At 41.3% G+C, this 19,730-nt stretch overlaps 1 protein-coding gene across 3 annotated transcripts in view; it reads right to left on the bottom strand.

Moving 5' to 3' along the window:
* Positions 1–19,730, bottom strand: part of LOC101742874 (kinesin-like protein KIF12) — a 57,046-nt gene that overhangs the window by 18,983 nt on the left and 18,333 nt on the right. For all 3 annotated transcript variants that reach the window (XR_009973733.1, XM_038012524.2, XM_038012522.2), the window contains exons 2-3: positions 19,457–19,604; positions 117–209 (exon numbers count right to left, since the gene is read on the bottom strand). Coding sequence is in view for 2 of the 3 variants with exons in the window: in XM_038012524.2 (XP_037868452.1) it covers positions 117–209; positions 19,457–19,604 (241 nt within the window). In the remaining variant the exon portion in view is untranslated. The remainder of the gene's footprint in view (positions 1–116; positions 210–19,456; positions 19,605–19,730) is intronic.

Below are 19,730 nucleotides of genomic sequence, written 5' to 3'. Positions count from 1 at the left end.
TTTTTTTAACAACGCAAAGTATATTTATGTGTATGGTTCAAAATCGATAGCCGATGTAGCGATACGTTCTCGAAGCCTAACTATAGTCACTACTAATACATAATACAAAAACTCACCTGACAACGACATTGATATTATCTTCATCGGAGTTGACAGTTGAACTGGATCCTCTTGTACTTCTATCGAGGCTGGCGGCTCTACTGCTACCACTATAAAAATTGTAAACTTTTATTCTCTAACTAGCTTTGCCCGCGACTTCGTTCGCGTGGAATAGTTCACAAATAATGGTTTATTTCAGAACAAATTTGCTTAGCATAAAAAACGTTATAGTGAGCCGACCTTACCATATAGAAATTTTCTGTCGCGGACTTTTTTTTAGATCTTTTAAAAGGAAACAATTCTGTCATACATTATTTTAGCGAAACTTTAAACGTTTCTGCAGCGCACGCAGCGAAAGTTCTCGAAAGGGAAAAAAACCCGATTATGAAACATTCTTTATTGGTGCTCCGCTTGTATTAGTCTTAGCGTAATTTTATATAGCCTTCCTCAATAAATGGGTTATATAACACTGAAAGAATTTTTCAAATCGGACCAGAAGTTCCTGAGATTAGCGCGTTCAAACAAACAAACTCTTCAGCTTTATAATATTTATATTATTATTCTCTAATTTAGAATATTAATTAATCGATTATCTCTCATCTCTTTAATTACCGCGAAAACTTTTCAAATGTCGACTGAACTCAATATAATATGGAACGAAAAAACTCGACCACCTAATCAAACACCAATGCTTAAAGATTAGTCACATTATATTATGGTCATCATGCGTTAAAATTGGTGAAACTCTTGTTGTGGCAAACCTGACAGGGTTAAGACAGCAGCCGACTACCGTCGATGTCCTAGTCGCGTCCTTATTCTTATGGTGAAGTTCTCGCCCAGTCTTCACACTGGCAGATGCCTTCGCTATGCAACTCCCTTGGAGCTTTAAGCTTTTTTGAATACGTTCAGTTAGCGTCTAGGGACCCCCCTATTTTCTTCTCCCTTAATAAAGCTGGAAAGTCCTCATATACACAAGCGATCCCTCCATCATAAAATACAATCTTTTAAGTTTTTTGCGAGATTGTCCCCACTAGCCTGTTAATAAGAAAGTCGCAAATATCATAATTTTCCGATTAGTTTTCATGGTCTATGCAAATTCAAGGGTGCAATCGATAACACCTGTTTGAAGTTTATCGATGTTTTGCGTATCTGATTCATGGTTTTTTATTTATTTTAGTGCCCTGTGTGTGTGAACGAGCTCAACTGGTTACCAGAGCCCATAGATGTGTATATACTGTCCGTGTCGTGCTAACTTTGAGACATGAGGTCTGAGGTCTAAACTTAAAACTGGAACGAGTGCTCCCGGCAAAAATAAAGCTATTTAGTTATCTGTCTATTTAATCTTTCAAGTTCAATTCAGTAGTACATTACGGTAATTAAGTAAATTCATAAATTACAGGATTAATTTATTATTGTTTTCATATAAGGAGTATCCGTGTGTAGTTGCTATTGTTTCAGAAAATACATTTAAGAAAACAACAGAAAAACATTAATAAATAATGGTGTCGAAGAAAACAAAACAAAAACAATTGTTACTCTGTGTTCCTTGTCCGAAGTTTTATACAATTTTCGTTAATTATTTAAATAGTTTCCCGCCATTCAACGTAGATTGACAGGTCGCTAAGCGGGTTTCCTAACATGGCCGACAAATGTCAAGGGCTAGGTTTTCACTGGCCAGTAATCAGTAACTACAGAGTTTTGTATTTAGTCATTTCCGTTTCAAGTTTTATTACTTAAGAACTGCGTAATATTTCTTTACCAATTCGCTTTTTTATTCTATTTTAAGGACCTGATGATTGGCATTACATACTATTTTATAAGTTAATAGTTTACGTCACTCGTCACTTTTCTGTAATCTTATAATAATCGCTATTATGTTACAATAATCATAATTTTAGTCAATATTTATTCGCATTTGATAGATTATGTTAGTGTTTAATTTCTGTAGGTAGTCTATTTAGATGCGATGTGACTAGGAGATGCATGGAAATGGTAGTGCAAGGTAGAGGGGTCGACCGAAGAAGACATGTATGGAGTGTGTGAATGACGCTATGAGAGAGAGAGAGAGGAGTAAGTGTTGAGCTGACGACTGATAGAAGAGAATGGACGAGAAAAATTGGCTGTGCCGACCCCACTTAGTGGGATAAGGTGAAGAAAACGAAAAAGACTCTATTTACATGCCTATTAATGACTTGGTAATGTTTAAAGTTCATATAATGTTGTAAAGTGGGATCTACGCCACGTTTAATAAGAATGAAAAATATACTAACGGAAATAAATATGCAAAATCGAGGTTTAATAATAATATTCATATTTTTTGTAAATACCATTAATACGCGACCCTTGCCAGTTTTATAAAAGGATCGTTGATAACACAAAAATAAAACCCCATTAATCATTAAAAACTTCATGTATTTGTGCTTTTTTTTATCAAAGAAGAAATTACATTACAAAGAAAAAATAATTCATGAAAATGAAAATTATCGTACCATAATAGCGAGTAAATTGTATTAAGTTTGAATGAAAGTTCAATATTAACGCCCCATCGATTTGGAGCAAGGTTCCCCGTCGAAAACATCTATTAAAGCTTGATCTATTGACTGAAATTGGATAGTAGGAATGATGTTCTTGTTTAAAGAATAGACAAGATTCCCTGTGCCGAATTTAACATGTCTATTGTGAAAACTTGACGTCAGTGACTATAAAAGAATGGCAAAGGGTGCTAATGTTGACAGTTTAAATTTGATCTAGAAAATAAATTAATCTGTTTAACACTACAAGTCCGACTGGCGGGGCTTTTGTGAGTTTTTGTGAGTTCGTTGTTCCGGGCTGTTGGCGAAGATGATATAGAAATAATGTTTACACTGATTGGGTATGAGGTTTTAATATAAAAAGCGACACAATGACTAACATAAAATACAAAATGTGTTGAGAATCGTACAGTTAAACTAAGACTCGCAATATTTTACTGGTCGTCGTCGCGCGCGCTGAGGGCGTGTGTTTTCGCGCTCCGAGAGCTCTGTCTCAGCGGGGGGTAAGGCGGCGGCGGGGCGGTATCGCACGTTCGGAAATTTCGTTCCGTTATATCTGTATAATCTGTAATTACACTTTTCATTGCATAGGTACCGTTTGTGTTTATTTTTTTTTCATAATATATATTATTATATACTCAATCTTAAACATGCAATTTTCACTCTAGACTTTATAGCAAATACTAAGAGCTACTAAGAATATTAATATTCAAGTATAAACGAATTGGATGAGCAACTGATTGACTCAGTGGTGAAGTGGTCAGCGTCCCTGATTGTTGCGCCGAAGGTCGGGGGTTCAATTCCCACATAGAGCAAGCATTCGTGTAACGAACAGGTTTTTACTCTATGTCGGGTAGCTTATTTTCTATATAATATGTTAATTTTATCTGTTTCGTTTTCCTGTCGATGATACTGGTCGCTGGATGTTTGAGCTAAGTTTTTTTTTTGGTTACTCTTTGGATCTCACAGCCCACCTGGTGTTAAGTGGTTACTGGGGCCCATAGACATCTACAACGTAAATGCACCACACACATTGAGAAATAAGTTCTAAAGGTCTCAGTATTATAAGGGCTACCCCACCCTTCAAACCAAAACGCATAACTGGTTCACGCAGAAATAGACGCGGTGATGGTACCTACCCGTGCGGACTCACGAGACGTCCCACCACCAGTAATTACGCAAATTATAATTTTGCAGGTTTTTAATTTTACACGATGTTATTCCTTCACCATAGAAGTCAATCGTGAACATTTGTTAAGTACGTATTTCATTAGAAAAATTGGTACCCGCCTGCGAAATTGGAACACCGTTGCATCGCTAGATACGAATGCACCGGACGTCTTATCCTTTTGGCCACGACGACTACAAAGTCATAAAATTATTGCATTGTCGGCGGTCCTTGATGCGTGTTCAATATAAACGGACCTCTTGAAGTCAGTGAATATGAAGTTCAGAGATTCTGTGATATACCCAGTGCAGGATTAAAAGTTATTGCCGCTCCTGGACGCTAATACTCGAATTTTACTTAAACTTATAGTTTACATATTTTATTTTTCATATAATAGAACATTTTTGTTTTAAATTCATCGATAAATTAAAGTTTTGAAAAAAAAAACGAAATTTATTTAATCCCATAAAATAGAAAAATCCATTATTATTTTAAATCTCCAAGGAATGAAATTGATTAAATCATTTTGATTATTAAATTTTACCGAAAGTGCCAAAATTATAATTCACTAATAATGGATGAATTTAATTTTTTTAATTATCAATTAAAAAGAAAATTATTAATCAATAGAATGAATTTATCATATTGAGCAATCTTGACAAGACTAAAAAAAAATTTTTCACTTTCAAAATTTTGTCGCCCTAAAAAAATTGCCGCCATGGGAACTCGTCCTGACTGCCCTTAGTCTAAGCCCACCGCTGGATATACCTCAAGATCCACATACGCTAGACCACGGAATAGATAAATAATAATATAATAATAGAAATAAATAGGATAGATAGATAGGATAATAGAAAATAAATAGGATTATTTATCTATTCCGTGCGCTAGACTATGAAATTTTATACTAAAAGTTTGCTTAGTTGGTGATTATCCGCTTTAAAAGTTTGATATTAAGCCATTTTAACGGCCGTCGGGTGTAGTGGTAAGTGACATGGTCACTACACAAGGGGGTCGCGGGTTCGAATCCCGCCAAGTAAAGATATTTGTATGATAAATATAAAATGTATTTTCCAGGGTTATGGATGTATATTCAATATATGTATGTGTATAATAAAAATCTTACATTTATTTCCGTTATCCGGTACCTGTAACACAAGTTCTTTACGAACTTACCACGGGACCAGTTAACGTGGCGTGATTGTTAGTAAATATTTATTTATTATTATTATTTATCAGTGAGAGTCATTGGAAACGTAGAAAATAGTACAATGACAACAAAAAGCGCGAGATAAAATCGTAAAAGCACTTTTAATTGTATCTAAGATTCGCAAAACCGAAGAAAATATCAAAGTGTCATTCAAAGGTCAGCGAAAGCCAACTACGCAATAGCATGAATCAACCATGATTCACCATGCCATTATTACAATCGTGTAAAACCGTAGACCGATGTTAATTCATATTAGGCCTTATTTAATTTTGTTGTATACTAGATGATGACCGAGCTTTGCTCTTTTTTTTTTTGATAACGCCATCTTGTTGTGTCTTTAAAGCGGTTAGTTGCCCTCAATTAAGAAAAATTGTATTACTATTCGCCAATAGATGTCGGGAAGAGCTGATTATTGAAAACACGAATAAAACAAAATTTTCTGAAAATAAATCGTAGCTAGATCGATTTATCGCCCCCGAAATCCCCTGTATACTAAATTTTATGAAAATCGTTGGAGCCGTTTCCGAGAGTCAGATTATTTATATATATACAAGAACTGCTCGTTTAAAGGTATAAGATATAATGCAAGTTAGTTTTCCGTGAAGTTATTTGTATGTCGAGTGACTAATACAGTTTTATTTTAGTAGAATTCGCCCGACGATTGAATTTTTATCATATCACATCAGTGACATTTCAAGATTTTGATTCATTTGCTAATTTAGATAATATTATTTTGTTTTGTAATCGAAATTTAGAAAAAATAAACGTAATTTTTTTTTAATTAATGTCACTATAGTTCAAGCATACGCTTAAAACAATAAAAAATAAATGAATATCGGTTGCTAAAGAGTGGAGGGAAAAGTACTTTACTATTTTATCTTTGCAAAATTTGTTTATATATTTATTCATAGATGTTTTGTGTTTTTTTTTAAAGTGAAATATATTTTTTACAAATTTTAAACCTTAAATGGCTCTCCTGTAAGATTGCAAAAATGTTTAAATCAAATAGCATTTCACTCCTCGTTATATTTAAGCTTTATACTTATTTACAACTGGAGGTGGGAAGTCTTGTGTCGGCGACGATACCTAAACGTGGGGGGCACGCGGAAGCGGAGCGCGGGGAGACCCGGAACAAAACGTGAAGACAGACAGACGCGACACAGACGCGTGCGCAACACCAACATAAGCAATAAGCCGCAGACTTAATGTCAATCGAATATATAATATAAAATTGTGAAAAGCAAAGTACATAATAAAAGCATAAAAATATAATTATATGATTTTGTTCAATGCCTGGACAAAAATTGGCGACCGTGACAGGACGAACATGACCGGATATAATATCTCAAGCAACCAGCTGGACCCTAAGTAAACCAGAGGACCATCATGGAGAGATTCCAACACCAGGGGAGTGGCTCTGTCCTTTCCTTTTATTCGTAAATGTCCCTCTTTAATTTGTGTTGAGAGTTTCTTTTCTTTTTTTTTTTCTCTGCGGGTATGTGCAACTTTTGTTTCGCGTGCATTTTGGTGTCGAATATTCGTTCTAGAGTATTCTTTCTTTTTTACATGAGTACCTGAATGCTTATAATTATACGTTTAATGTGTTTAACTATCATTGCGTACGTTTTAACTTTGCTTAAATATTAAATAAATTGTTTTCTTAATTTCAAACAATATTTAATGCTACAAGTGAAATGCTTATCTCTTTAATTATGGCTAAGCCCTTAAGTACATAAATACATAATCAGCGCAAAATTCTCGTAATAGTAATTAATCATTAGTACTTTTGTTTACCGAGAATTTCCATAATTGCAATTAATTTCTGCACTTTAAAATATTACAATCTTTATGCCCTTATAAGCCCGAAAACAAACCAAGTAAATTATAATTTGCTAATAATTTCGCCGAACATTCCAGGCGACATCGAAACGTAATCGGCAACCGGCCGCTGCGCTCCGGTGTTGCGAATGAGCATTGTCGTCGTGCACTGTGATACGCACGGTGCTGCACTGTGTCTGCCGCACTGCGCGGCGCCGTGTCTTGCAGTGTCTACGCGCCTTGCGCCTGACGAGTCTATTTAAATCGGTTTGATGCATATTTACTTTGTTTAGCTCATTAAGTACGCTTCAATAAAATGCCTCAAGATCAAGATATGTTGTCTGGTGGTAGCTCTGAGGTTAAGAAAATGAAAGAGTTAATTAGATCACGCGGGACTATTAAGGGTCGTTTGACACGATTTAAGGATTACGTTTCAGCTTTTAACGTTACTAATCATGAGGACATTAGTGATTTAAAGTTTAGAGAATTGAAATTTCGTTTAGACAAAATTGAGAATTTATTGTTTGAGTTTGATGAAGTTCAGTCTCAGATTGAAATGTTGTCATGTACCGAAGTTGACAGCAGTGATATAGATAGTTTTGAAAACTTATACTATGGTACATTATCTTTAGCTCAACATATACTTGAGTCGCGTCGTAACGCACGGGACGAAAAAGAGGGGAGCCTTCACTCAGCTCGCTCGGCATGCTCAAATAGTTGTAGTCATCATAATTTGAGCAACATTAAACTCCCTACCATAAAATTACCTACATTTGATGGAAATTATCTAAAATGGCTAGAATTTAGGGATACATTTGATTCTTTAATTCATTCGAATGAAACTATATCAGCCATTAATAAATTTCATTATCTGCGATCATCTTTGGAGGGTGGTGCAGCCTTAATCATAAAATCACTTGAGTTTAGCTCAAAAAATTACACTATAGCTTGGAACTTAATATGTGAACGTTATGATAACAAAAAGATTCTTATTAATAACCACTTAAAGGCGTTATTTGAAATAGAATCAATCACAAACGAGTCTCACAGAGCTATTCGATTTCTTATTGATCATGTCTTAAAAAACTTGAGGGGTCTTAACACTTTAGAACAGCCTACTGACAAATGGGATATTTTCATTATATACTTGGTGTCAACTAAACTAGATTCGATTACTTTTAGTAAATGGGAGGAACATAAAAATACCTTTAACAACTTACCTGAGCTATCAGATTTTATAACATTTTTACGTAATCGCGCTGATATTCTTGAGACAATGGCAGTGAGCAGAAGTGAGAAACACGGAAATAAATTCAATTTGTACAAGAATAATTATAAAAAACCTGAGCCGAAAGTTAAAGAATATTACCATAATAAAACAACCAAAAGCTTTGTGACTTCTGCCAATACCAAATTTTCTAGGTCGTGTCCATTTTGTAATCAGCAACATCGGATCATAGATTGCCCTTCATTTAAGCAATTATCACCTGAAAAGAAATGTGTTGAGGTCTCTAAATTAAACCTATGCCTTAACTGCTTGCGAAGAGGACACGCATCAAATGAATGTCGACTTTTGGGTACCTGTAAAATCTGTAGAAAGAAACATAATACATTGTTGCATGTGGATAGTCCCACACTTGAAACAAATACTTCACTAAGTCATTGCAGCTACGTACCTGTATCTCTGCCTGCTAAATCTGCTGGTCAAGTTCTTCTTGGCACCGCCTTAATAGAAGTTATAAATCCTGAAAATAATAATACTTACCTTGCTCGTGCTTTACTTGATGCGGGCAGCCAATCTTTTTTTTTTTTTATGATTGAAAGTTTACTGGTGGCCCGAAGGCCTTTCCAGTTTCACCAGGACAGGTGGGCGAGCAAAGGCTCAGCCAAGAGGGGTGGGATTTGCTAACAACTGCCCGAGCGCCTCCGAAGGAGACCTAACAACTCAAGAGCAATTGTTTCGCGAATGAATCTACTACCGGATCGGAATCGCGACCCGCTGAGAAGATCCGGCGAGAAACTCAGCGGGCTGATGCATGGGTTAGGTTGCACGTCGACCTCTTTGTCGAGTTCGACGAGTACGGTTACCGGGGTCCCTAAGCCTGCCCCTAGTATTAGAGCTGAAGGCATCTAATGCAAAGGTTATTGGATCTGATGGATCCGTAAGGACGTGTCTAGGGCGTCGACGGTGACTGGCTCCTGCATGATCAGGATTCGGGGAGTAGTCAGCGGCGGCAACGATAAGGCGATTATCATGACGCATAGCCTTATCGAAGTATCGTTCCGACGCTGACTTCATGTATTTCCGAATTGATTCGAGGCCCAGGTCGTCGTGTAGGTCAACGTTCCTCACGAACCACGGAGCCCCGACAGCTAACCTGCAAAAGCGGGATTGTAGAGATTGGAGGGTGTCTATGTGTGTGCGGGCCGCGTGAGCGAACACCACACTCGCGTAAGTCATGACGGGCCTTATGCAAGTTTTGTAAAGTGTCACCTTGTTCCGAAGGGACATTTTACTCCGCTTACAGATCATGGGGTAGAGTCTACCGAGAATAAACGCGGCACGGTCACGGACTGATTTTATATGCGGGCGGAATGTCATCGATGCATCCAGGGTAACGCCCAGGTACTTGACCTTCCTGGCCCAGGGTATGGGTTGTCTAAAGAGAGTAATCGGGGGTGTGAGATTCCTCCTCCTAATCCGGGAGGAAATCCGTGTGGAGCTTCCCCTCTGAAATAGCACCGCAGTACTTTTCGCTGGGTTGATGTCTATGCGCCATTTTCGGAACCACTGTCCTAGGGCTAGGGCTGCGCTCTGAAGCTTCTTCGCGATTAGGGACTTATTTCTACTAGAATAGTAAACAGTCGTGTCGTCGGCGAATAAAGCTAAATGGGTCGGCGGCGACCGGGGAATATCGTTGACGAATAAGCTAAATAGGAGGGGTGAGAGGACAGAGCCTTGCGGGACTCCAGCTGTGAGAGGTCGTGGGGAGGAGCGGGTTCCCTCGACTCGATATCGAAAAGAGCGGTTCGACAAGAAGTCCCGTATGATGAGCACGAGACTATCCGGCACGCCCATGTTGAATAGTTTGAAAATCAAACCATTGTGCCAGACTTTGTCGAACGCTTTTGCGACGTCGAAGAAGAGAGCTCCCGTGTATAACGGTTTTGGTCGATTAAGCCCCACAAGAATGTGCTCCGTGAGGCGGTGCACCTGTTGAACGCATGAGTGATTTGTACGGAATCCGAATTGTTCATCGATAAGAATGCCCTTGGATGAGACGAAGTCTCTGAGGCGTTTGTAGAGCAGACGCTCATACAGTTTGCCTAGAGACATGAGGAGGCTAATCGGGCGGTAGCTCGTCGGATGATTTTTTGGTTTACCGGGTTTATGTATGCCGATAACGTCCGCTTCTTTCCACACCGCGGGAAAGATACAGTTCGCCATAGCGGCATTGAAAATAGATGCCAACATCACGATGAGTTGGACGGGTAGAAGTTTAATAACGCGGTTGGATATACCGTCGGAACCGGGAGCCTTGCGAGGACGTAGGTCTTTGATCAAGTCTTTAACTTCCATCGGGGTGACGGGTGGTAACGCATCAGAGGGTGGCAAGGAGGCTCTGCGTTCTACCTCACTGTCTACTAATTCTACATGAACAGGGTCCACGGATTGAGTGCTGGGCGTGCACTGGGTTTGCAATGTATCGGCCAGCAGCTCTGCTTTTTCGTCATCATCGAACGCCGCGAGTCGGCCTGAGGGGCCTACGAGGGGGGGCATAGTTACTACCGTATCCGATTTGAGAGTACGAGCTAATCGGTAGTAAGACCTTTGAGAGGGCGCGAGTCCTTCTAAGAAATCAGACCATCTGGCATCTCGGACTTCGGTGATGCGAGACTTTACGTCGCGTTGTAGGGCACGCATTCGAATACGATTTTCCGCGGTAGGATACCTATCGTACGCACGGATCGAGGCGTTCTTAGCTCTAAGGAGTTCCCTAATATCGTCGGGCAATTTGAAGCGGTGAAGGAAGTCCTCCGCTACAACTTGCTTCGATGACCTATCTAATGTCGAGGTGATGTGTGACGTTACGATGTCTATGGCTTCAGCGGTATCCTGAGGAGACGGGATAGAGTCCGGACTAAACGGAAGCGTTGGTGGATCAGATTCAGCCAGGCTGATGCCCAGCGTGTGCCAATCCACCACAGTCCTCGTGACGGGAACGGAATCGGGAGCGCGACCGAGCTTCATAACGACGGGACGGTGGTCTGAATCTAACTCTGAAACTACTTCGATCGAGTGTAAGCGCAGAGTTACGTTTTTTAATAACGCTATGTCGAGTATATCCGGGCGATGCGCGATATTTAGCGGGTAGTGAGTCGGGGTTAGCGGAGCGACGATATCGAAGGCGAGATCATCGACTAACGCGTCAAGCCGCCTGCCATTCGGGGTTGTGGTGTGTGAGTTCCACCTGATGTGTTTACAATTTAGGTCGCCCGCCAGAATGACAGAGCTCCCCATACCGAGCAGCGCCTCGATATCACTGCTTAGAACGATCTTATCCGGTGGAAGATAAACGGACGCGATAACGATCGGCGCGTGTCCCGTCAGTGAGATTCGGCACACTGATGCTTCGATATTAGCGAGCGCGGGAGGATCGAGCGGGACGCAATGCAGGGCTCTTCTATAGTAAATGACGGTACCACCACCACGGGCAGAGAGCCTGTCGTTCCTGACCATGTTATAGTTCGCGATTTTAGGGTCACGGCGCGCGGGCTTAAGTAGGGTCTCCTGCACTAAAAAGATATCAATTTGGTGGTCACGCAAAAAGTCAGAAACCTGATCACGTTGATTTGCGAGACCGTAAGCGTTAAAAAATCCTATCGTTACGGATAGGGGCTTTATTCTACTTATATACGCCATTGATTACCGGCGGAGTGAGGGGAGGACGTACGTATTTAATGACGCGTATACGTCGGCGTATTCCTGCACAACGGCGATAAAGTGTTGTGCAGTGGAGGCAGCGCGAATGGCGTCGCCCAAAGCGTTAACGCGCTCAAAGTTGATCGACTGAAAGAAGTCGATCGCTAAAGCGAGATTGTCGGACGCGGTCGGAGGGCAAGTCGCGGGAGAGGGACGAGTCGCGGGGGCGGGACGAATCGCGGAGGAGGGAGTTGTAGCCGTGTTCGTGTACGGCAGCGGTTTTGCCCAGGCCGAGACACTGGGCACCGCCGCCGGAACGAACGCTGGCTTAGCCTGCGACGCAGAGGGTGCCGAGGCTTTGATGTCTGGGCCGGAAGCTCGGAGGCGGTTTTGGCGGGCGACGCGGCGATTTATTTTAGGGGCTCGGGGGCAACCACGGTAATTCGCGGGGTGACCCTGTGTTCGACACAGGACGCAGCTAGGCGGTTCCGTCGCGGTTTTTTGGTCGCGAGCGCAGAGGGCCGTGGCGTGATCGCCCAAACACTTAACACATCGGGGGCGCGCGTGACAGTTACGGGAAGAGTGCCCGTACAATTGACAGTTATGGCACTGGCTAGGAGTGCCTTTTTTATGGGGGGCTTCGACAGCGATACCAGAGAGCCTACAGACGGTCTGTGTGTTAAAGATTTTCTTACCCTCGGGGGTAGGCTGGAGAGCGACTAGAACCATATTATATGGCTCCCTACCGCGACCGGTGTGCATACGGTGCACAGAATTCACTGGTAGGCCTTGTTCTAACAGGTCGGCTTTTACGAGCTCTACATCTAACTCTTTAGGGATTCCGCGTATTACAACGCGGAGTTCGCGCTCCTCCTGGAGCGTATACGTATGGAAACTTATACGCTCCTTACGGAGGTAAGAAGAGAGGGCCCTATGGTCGTCGGGTGTTTGAACCTTAATTTGAATGCCGTTCGCGAGGTTACGGGCATTCGTGAAATTTATATTTTTGGCCTTAAGGGCCAGGCAAACTCGATCCCAAGCTGCCTTCTCCTGAAGGATAACCGGGGGAGGGGTCTGGGTTTTATTTTGTGCCACCGGACGCGGCGACGGAGTGGCACGGGCTGGGGGCGCAACGGGAGTCTGAGGGCGGGGGCGCGACGCGTTCACGGCTTTGCTAATTTTAGCGGCCGCGGGAGCTCGAGACTCCGCGGCACGCTTCTTACCCTTCTGTACCAGGGTGAATCCATCCGTCGATGAGGCGGGGGCGAGGTCGACCTCCATGTCCGAGTCAGAGTCGGAGCACGAGGAGGCGGGTGCAGGCGACCTACGAGCAAGTGTAGGTGTTTTAGAGGGCGCGACGGAGGCCGCGGATGATCGCTCAGCTGAAACGATGGTCACGGCGGACGACGCAGCAGCTTTTCTCGCCAGTATAGGCGACACGGGAGCGGCAGGCACGACAGAGGCTGCGGTGCTCAATGCAGAAGCTCTGCACGCAGGTACAGGCGACGCAGGAGCAGCGAGCGCGGCGGAGTCCTCGAGAGGGCTCGCAGTGTGATTGGCCTTGAAGGCCAAAAACTCCGAGGCGAGCTGTGGGTGGCGAAGTCGGAGGAATTCCGCGAATACAGCGTCCATGATCGCTGAGTACCCAGGTGGGGCGGCCCCGGGTCTTGAAAACACTCGCCTTGCGGCGAGGCCCCAACTTCTCGGACCTGAGCGGTTCTATTGAACACAGGTGGCAATGCGGCGCGATTACTACAGGACAAAGAAAAAGCACAACAAAACAGAAATTACGAAAAGAAACAAAACAAATAAATACTTGCAGGAAACCACTTTGTCGGCAGATGTACCACGAACACAGAAACAACAAAAAGAAACAAAACAAATAAAAACTTCCAGAAAGAGCACTTAGTCGGCAGATGTACCACAAACACAGGCCGCGCGAACAATGGCCGGGCTAACAAAAGCCGGGCGAACAAAGACCGGGCGATCGAGTGGACGATGAGCACGTCCGCACGTGACGGGTGCCTCTATCGGAATGTGAAGCCAATCATCATTTGTCACAGAACAGTTGAAGGAACACATGGGACTTATTGGTAGGAACATGGATACGTTATGCGTATCTGGTATAAATAATTGTAAAATGTCCATATCTAATAGTTGTCATTTGACTATAAAATCACGTGTTAATAATTTTAGTGCACCCCTTAAATGCTTAGTTGTTCCGAAAATAACTGGCTTGTTGCCGAATACATCAGTACATGTAACGAACCTTAACTTGCCCCAGCATATCCAATTAGCGGATCCTAAGTTCTTCCGCCCATCAGATGTTGACTTATTATTAGGTGCCGAAATATTCTTCGAGTTAATGTTACCTAATCAAATAAAATTAGGATCTGCAAAACCGATTCTTCAGGAATCTAAATTAGGCTGGATTGTAGCAGGTCCTCTTTACAGTAGTGAACTGAACGAGAATAGACAGGTGCACTGTAACTTCACTAAAGATATCAGTGATCAGCTGACAAAGTTTTGGAGTCTTGAAGAAGTACCATCCTCAAAACCTACTATGTCTGCTGACGACCAATTTTGTGAACGCTACTTTACTGCAACCACCAAGCGTCTTGAAGATGGTAGATTTTCAGTATTTATTCCATTCAAAGAATCCCCTGAAGTAGTACTAGGTGATTCGTTCTTTATTGCAAAAAACGTTTCTTGAGCCTCGAGAGAAAACTTAATAAAGACCTTAATTTAAAGAAGGAGTATTGTGCCTTTATTAATTGAATATGAACAGTTGGGTCACTTAAATGAAATAAGCAAACCTCAATTTGGTTTTAAGACTTAAACGAATGTTTGCATACGTATTCCGATTCATCGACAATTGTAAAAAACTTACTAACGGAATACTTGGTTCTCTTAATGAAACTGAACTTCATCAATCTCTTACATTCCTTCTTAAAACCGCTCAGCAAGACTCCTTTGGCTGTGAGATAACTGCACTTAAGAAAAATAAATCGCTTAAATCTAAATCTGATATTTTGCAGCTATCTCCCTTTATTGATGCTACGGGGCTTCTACGAGTAGGTGGTCGCTTAAAACATGCTAGTCTTAAATATGACACAAAGCATCCAATTATGCTGAGGTCCAATCATCATCTTACAAAAATCATGATGTTGAATGAGCACCTACGATTGTTTCATGCGGGCCCTCAATTGCTTCTTAGTTCTTTTAGAGAACAGTACTGGCCCATTGGCGGTAGAATGCTTGCTAGAAGTATAGTCCGAAAATGTATTACGTGTGTTAGGATGAAGGGTAAGACCATGGAGCCGTTGATGGGTAATCTGCCTAAGGCAAGGGTGACTGAATCATTACCTTTCAGTTCACGGGAGTTGATTTTGCTGGTCCTTTCATGATCGCGAGTAAAAAAGGGCCGTGGCAGTAGAACAATAAAATGCTATTTATGTATCTTCATTTGTTTCGCTACGAAAGCTGTTCACCTTGAAACGGTCAGTGACCTCACGACCCAAGCTTTTATTTCTTGCCTCAAGAGGTTTATCTCCAGACGAGGTAGGCCACATTATATTTACTGTGATAATGGCAAAAACTTTGTTGGAGCGAGCAATGAGTTGAGCAGGGTATTGCGATCAGACTTAAATTCCATAACCGATTTTGCGGCTGATAGGGGCATAAGATTTGTTTTAATCTCCAACGTTCGGTGGACTTTGGGAAGCGGGCGTAAAAATCGCAAAATTTCACCTTAAGCGTATAGCGGGAAATATAAGTCTCACATACGAGGAGTTGAATACTCTCTTTACACAAATTGAAGCGATCCTCAACTCCCGCCCCTTAACTCCTTTATCAGCCGACCCAAATGATCTTTCTCCCTTAACCCCAGGGCATTTCCTGATTGGGCGGCCACTGACGTCGCTACCTGGTCCGCAAGGGACTGACATGAAAATACGTACCAGATACCAGTTGGTCGAACAATTGCGACGCCATTTCTGGGAAAGATGGAGGAAAGAATATCTGGCTGAATTGCAACAGCGCACAAAATGGCGTACTCTACAGACAAACTTAAAAGAAGGTGATCTGGTAGTCTTCAAAGAACCCAACTTACCACCACTAAAGTGGAGACTTGGTCGAGTTCAGCGGCTTTATCCTGGAGATGACGGAGTGGTCAGAGTCGCTGATTTTAATACTTATCGAGGCATCGAGCGACGAGCCATAAATAAGATCTGCCTTCTACCTACTGCAGAAGATTCTGAAGTTTTGGAAGATGCAGCTGTCCTTCCAAAGGCGGGGAGGATGTCGGCGACGATACCTAAACGTGGGGGGCACGCGGAAGCGGAGCGCGGGGAGACCCGGAACAAAACGTGAAGACAGACAGACGCGACACAGACGCGTGCGCAACACCAACATAAGCAATAAGCCGCAGACTTAATGTCAATCGAATATATAATATAAAATTGTGAAAAGCAAAGTACATAATAAAAGCATAAAAATATAATTATATGATTTTGTTCAATGCCTGGACATCTTGTGAGCCCGAAGGGGTAGGTACCACCGCCCTACCTAATTCTGCCGTGAAGCAGTAATTCGTTTCGGTTTGAAAGCAGCTGATGTACCATAAAACTGACACTTAGAACTAAGTTGTCAGGTGTTTGTTGTCTATGATTTTCGGTAACCACTCAATACAAGGCGGGCTGTGAGCTCGTCCACCATCTAAGCATTAAACGAAAATAAACCTAATTAACTATTACATTTCTGAGTTAACAATGGATAATAACCATCGTCCGGCTTATTCCTGCCGCAAAGGATTCATGTGCTCCTCATCGAGTAACAATCATCGATCCAATACAATTATAACTTTGACCCTTTAACATTACTTAATCACAAGCCCTCTGTATTAAGCAGTAGTAGGGTCAAATAAATTGTATTGCACAAGGGTTGTACCGTCCATTGCATTAGAATTCATAATTGAAAGCAGCGAAATTGAAAACGAGGGTGGTATCAACCCTGCAGGCTTACAAGGCAGACAGGTCATCGCAGCTATAAAGCTCGCTGTGAACATCGCGGTAAGCTCTTCAGTCAGTATCCAGCTTTCTTCTCCTCTTTGCCTCGTGTTCCTTAGTACTGAGGGTCGTGGTCTGTACGGAGCACTTTTGTTAGGACTATGTTTCTCCATTCCTTTCTGTCCTCTGTGCAATGGATAGCGACATTGATGCTGGAGTACAATGTCGTCTTAATTTGATCAGACCAGCGCATTTTTACTGGTGGTAGGACCTCTTGTGAGTCCGCGCGGGTAGGTACCAACATCCTGCCTATTTCTGCCGTGAAGCAGTAATGCGTTTCGGTTTGAAGGGTGGGGTAACCCTTGTAACTATACTGAGACCTTAGAACTCATATCTCTAGGTGGGTGGCGGCATTCACGTTGTAGATGTCTATGGGCTCCAGTAACCACTTAACACCAGGTGGGCTGTGAGCTCGTCCACCCACCTAAGCAATAAAAAAATAATTTAAAAAAAGCATTTGACTACACGCCCTAGGCCTCATTCCTTCCACATTGCCGGTGATGAGTAGTCTTTCGAGATCCTCACCCGTTTTCCTCGCAACGTGATCGAAAAAACCCGAAAATCCTTCGTAGGAAAGTGATGAACAGCTCTAGTTAGTAGTTCGCTTTTATTAGCTTTAGTTGACATAAAAGAAAACGATAAATCACGCAATGAAGGTTGGATCATTATTATATTTGTGACAGGTTTTATATAATGGCGTCCAGGTGGCGTGTGTATCGAAGCGTTCGCTTTTCCGTGACACGTTCGATATGTTTTAATTTTAATGGTTTGTTGTTTTAGCGGCCAGTTTACACGATAGAGTTTTCGTTCGGACAGTTAAAGGAGTTTTTATTTTAATTTTTTTATAGCCCTTGTAGGCAAATGAGCATACGGCCAACCTGATGGTGAATGGTTGCCGTCGCATATGGACTTCAGCAATCCCAAGCCGTTGCCTACCGCTTAAAGAAAACCATATAAAGAAAGTGTTAAATTGGTAGCCATGGCTGATGTCGAAAGGCAATGAAAAAATTATTAGTTTACAAATTTCATTCCCTGTATTTATATATTAATACGTGAAGCAAAAACTTTGTATCCTTTTTTACGAAAATTGCGCGGACGGAGGAGTATGAAAGTTTCTACACTTATAGAGAACATAGAGAAGAAGTGCACAATGCCAATTTTTTTTTTAAATAGTGCTTAAAAGATACTTTAAATCAATAAAGAAATCATTACACACACTACATACCATGTATTTGACGCACACACGCATGCATACTATTTATTGTCAAACTTTTGTTCTTGACGTCTGTGGTCAAATTGAGAATAGATTAAATAATAATATTGTTTGTCTTTATTAATATTTTTTTATAGTGTAGCCTTGGCAAAATTTGTTATTATAGAAGTATAAAATACAATCATAGAGAGAGAGAGAGAGAGAGTATTCTTTATTGTACACCAAAAAACAAATAAACAGTGCGATACATTAAAAACAATACATAATAGTGTACAAACTTACAATTCCAATTAATTATAGTCGAATTTCGACTACTGCAGGACCTCTAGTTAAATGAAATTCATCTAAGCCCATTAGTAGCAAACGTAGGCAAAAGTTCCGTCTCCATACAAATTTGAGTTAACTTTAACGCTATCGAGAACGTTAAAAAACTCGAACTGAGGTCACCAGGAGTGGATTCAGAACACGACCAACCCCATACAGTATCTAGTTTAGTAAAAATAGGCAAAGACAAAACAAGTTTTAAAATGATATCAAATATAGAATACTCCATACAATGAAAGACTTATTCTACTTTTCCTGTAATCTATATATTAATACGTGAAGCAAAAACTTTGTAACCCTTTTTACGAAAATTGCGCGGACGGAGGAGTATGAAATTTTCCATACTTATAAAGAATATAGAGAAGAAGTGCACAATGCTAATTTTTTTTAAATAATGCATAAAAGATACATTAAATCAATAAAGAAAAAATTACACACACTACATACCATGTATTAGACGCACACACGCATGCATACTATTTATTGTCAAACTTTTGTTAATATTTTTTGATAGTGTAGCCTTGGCGAAATTCGTGATTATAGAAGTATAAAATACAATTATAGTAGTGTACAAACTTATTATACAATTCCAATTAACTATAGTCGAATTTGGACTACTGTGGGACCTCTAGTAAAAATAAAACTTTAATAAATTTATCTAAAAAAATAATCACTTAATCACTCACCTGTACTATATATACGAAAACAACAACTTAATATCTCTATTTAAATTAATATTTTAAGCAATATTATTATATTAAGTAAGAGTGAACTTGTCTAAGACAAAAATATTTTTACAATTATAGAGGTATTTTTTATTTATTGCTTAGATCGGTGGGCGAGCTCACAGCCCACCTGGTGTTAAGTGGTTACTGGAGCCCATAGACATCCACAATGTAAATGCGCCACCCACCTTGAGATACAAGTTCTAAGGTCTCAAGTATAGTTACAACGGCTGCCCCACCCTTCAAACCGAAACGCATTACTGCTTCACGGCAGAAATAGGCAGGGTGGTGGTGCCCACCCGCGCGGACTCACAAGAGGTCCTACCACCAGTAATTACGCAAATTATAATGTTATTTACATGTATTCCTCTGAAATACCTGCCATTTCTGGATCTGCTACGGTAGCTGTCGTCGTCCTTCCCACGCCACGTGCCGAGTGAGGGCAGGTTCACCACACTACTGCCTCTCACTGGCCCTTGATTCGGTTGCTCCGTGCTTCTAGTCTTGCGGGAACTTAGCTCTTTACCTATGATAATCGAGATGTATCTGAGGCTTAAGCATTTGAACCGATAAAAATAAATTAAAACAACAAATGGAACATATTACTGGTGGTAGAACCTCTTGTGAATCCGCACGGGTAGGTACCACCATC

This window comes from Bombyx mori, chromosome 8, assembly GCF_030269925.1.
Source record: "Bombyx mori chromosome 8, ASM3026992v2".
Taxonomy (NCBI): domain Eukaryota; kingdom Metazoa; phylum Arthropoda; class Insecta; order Lepidoptera; family Bombycidae; genus Bombyx; species Bombyx mori.
Note: the sequence above shows the minus strand (reverse complement) of the source record. Positions and strands in the feature narration are given on the sequence as shown.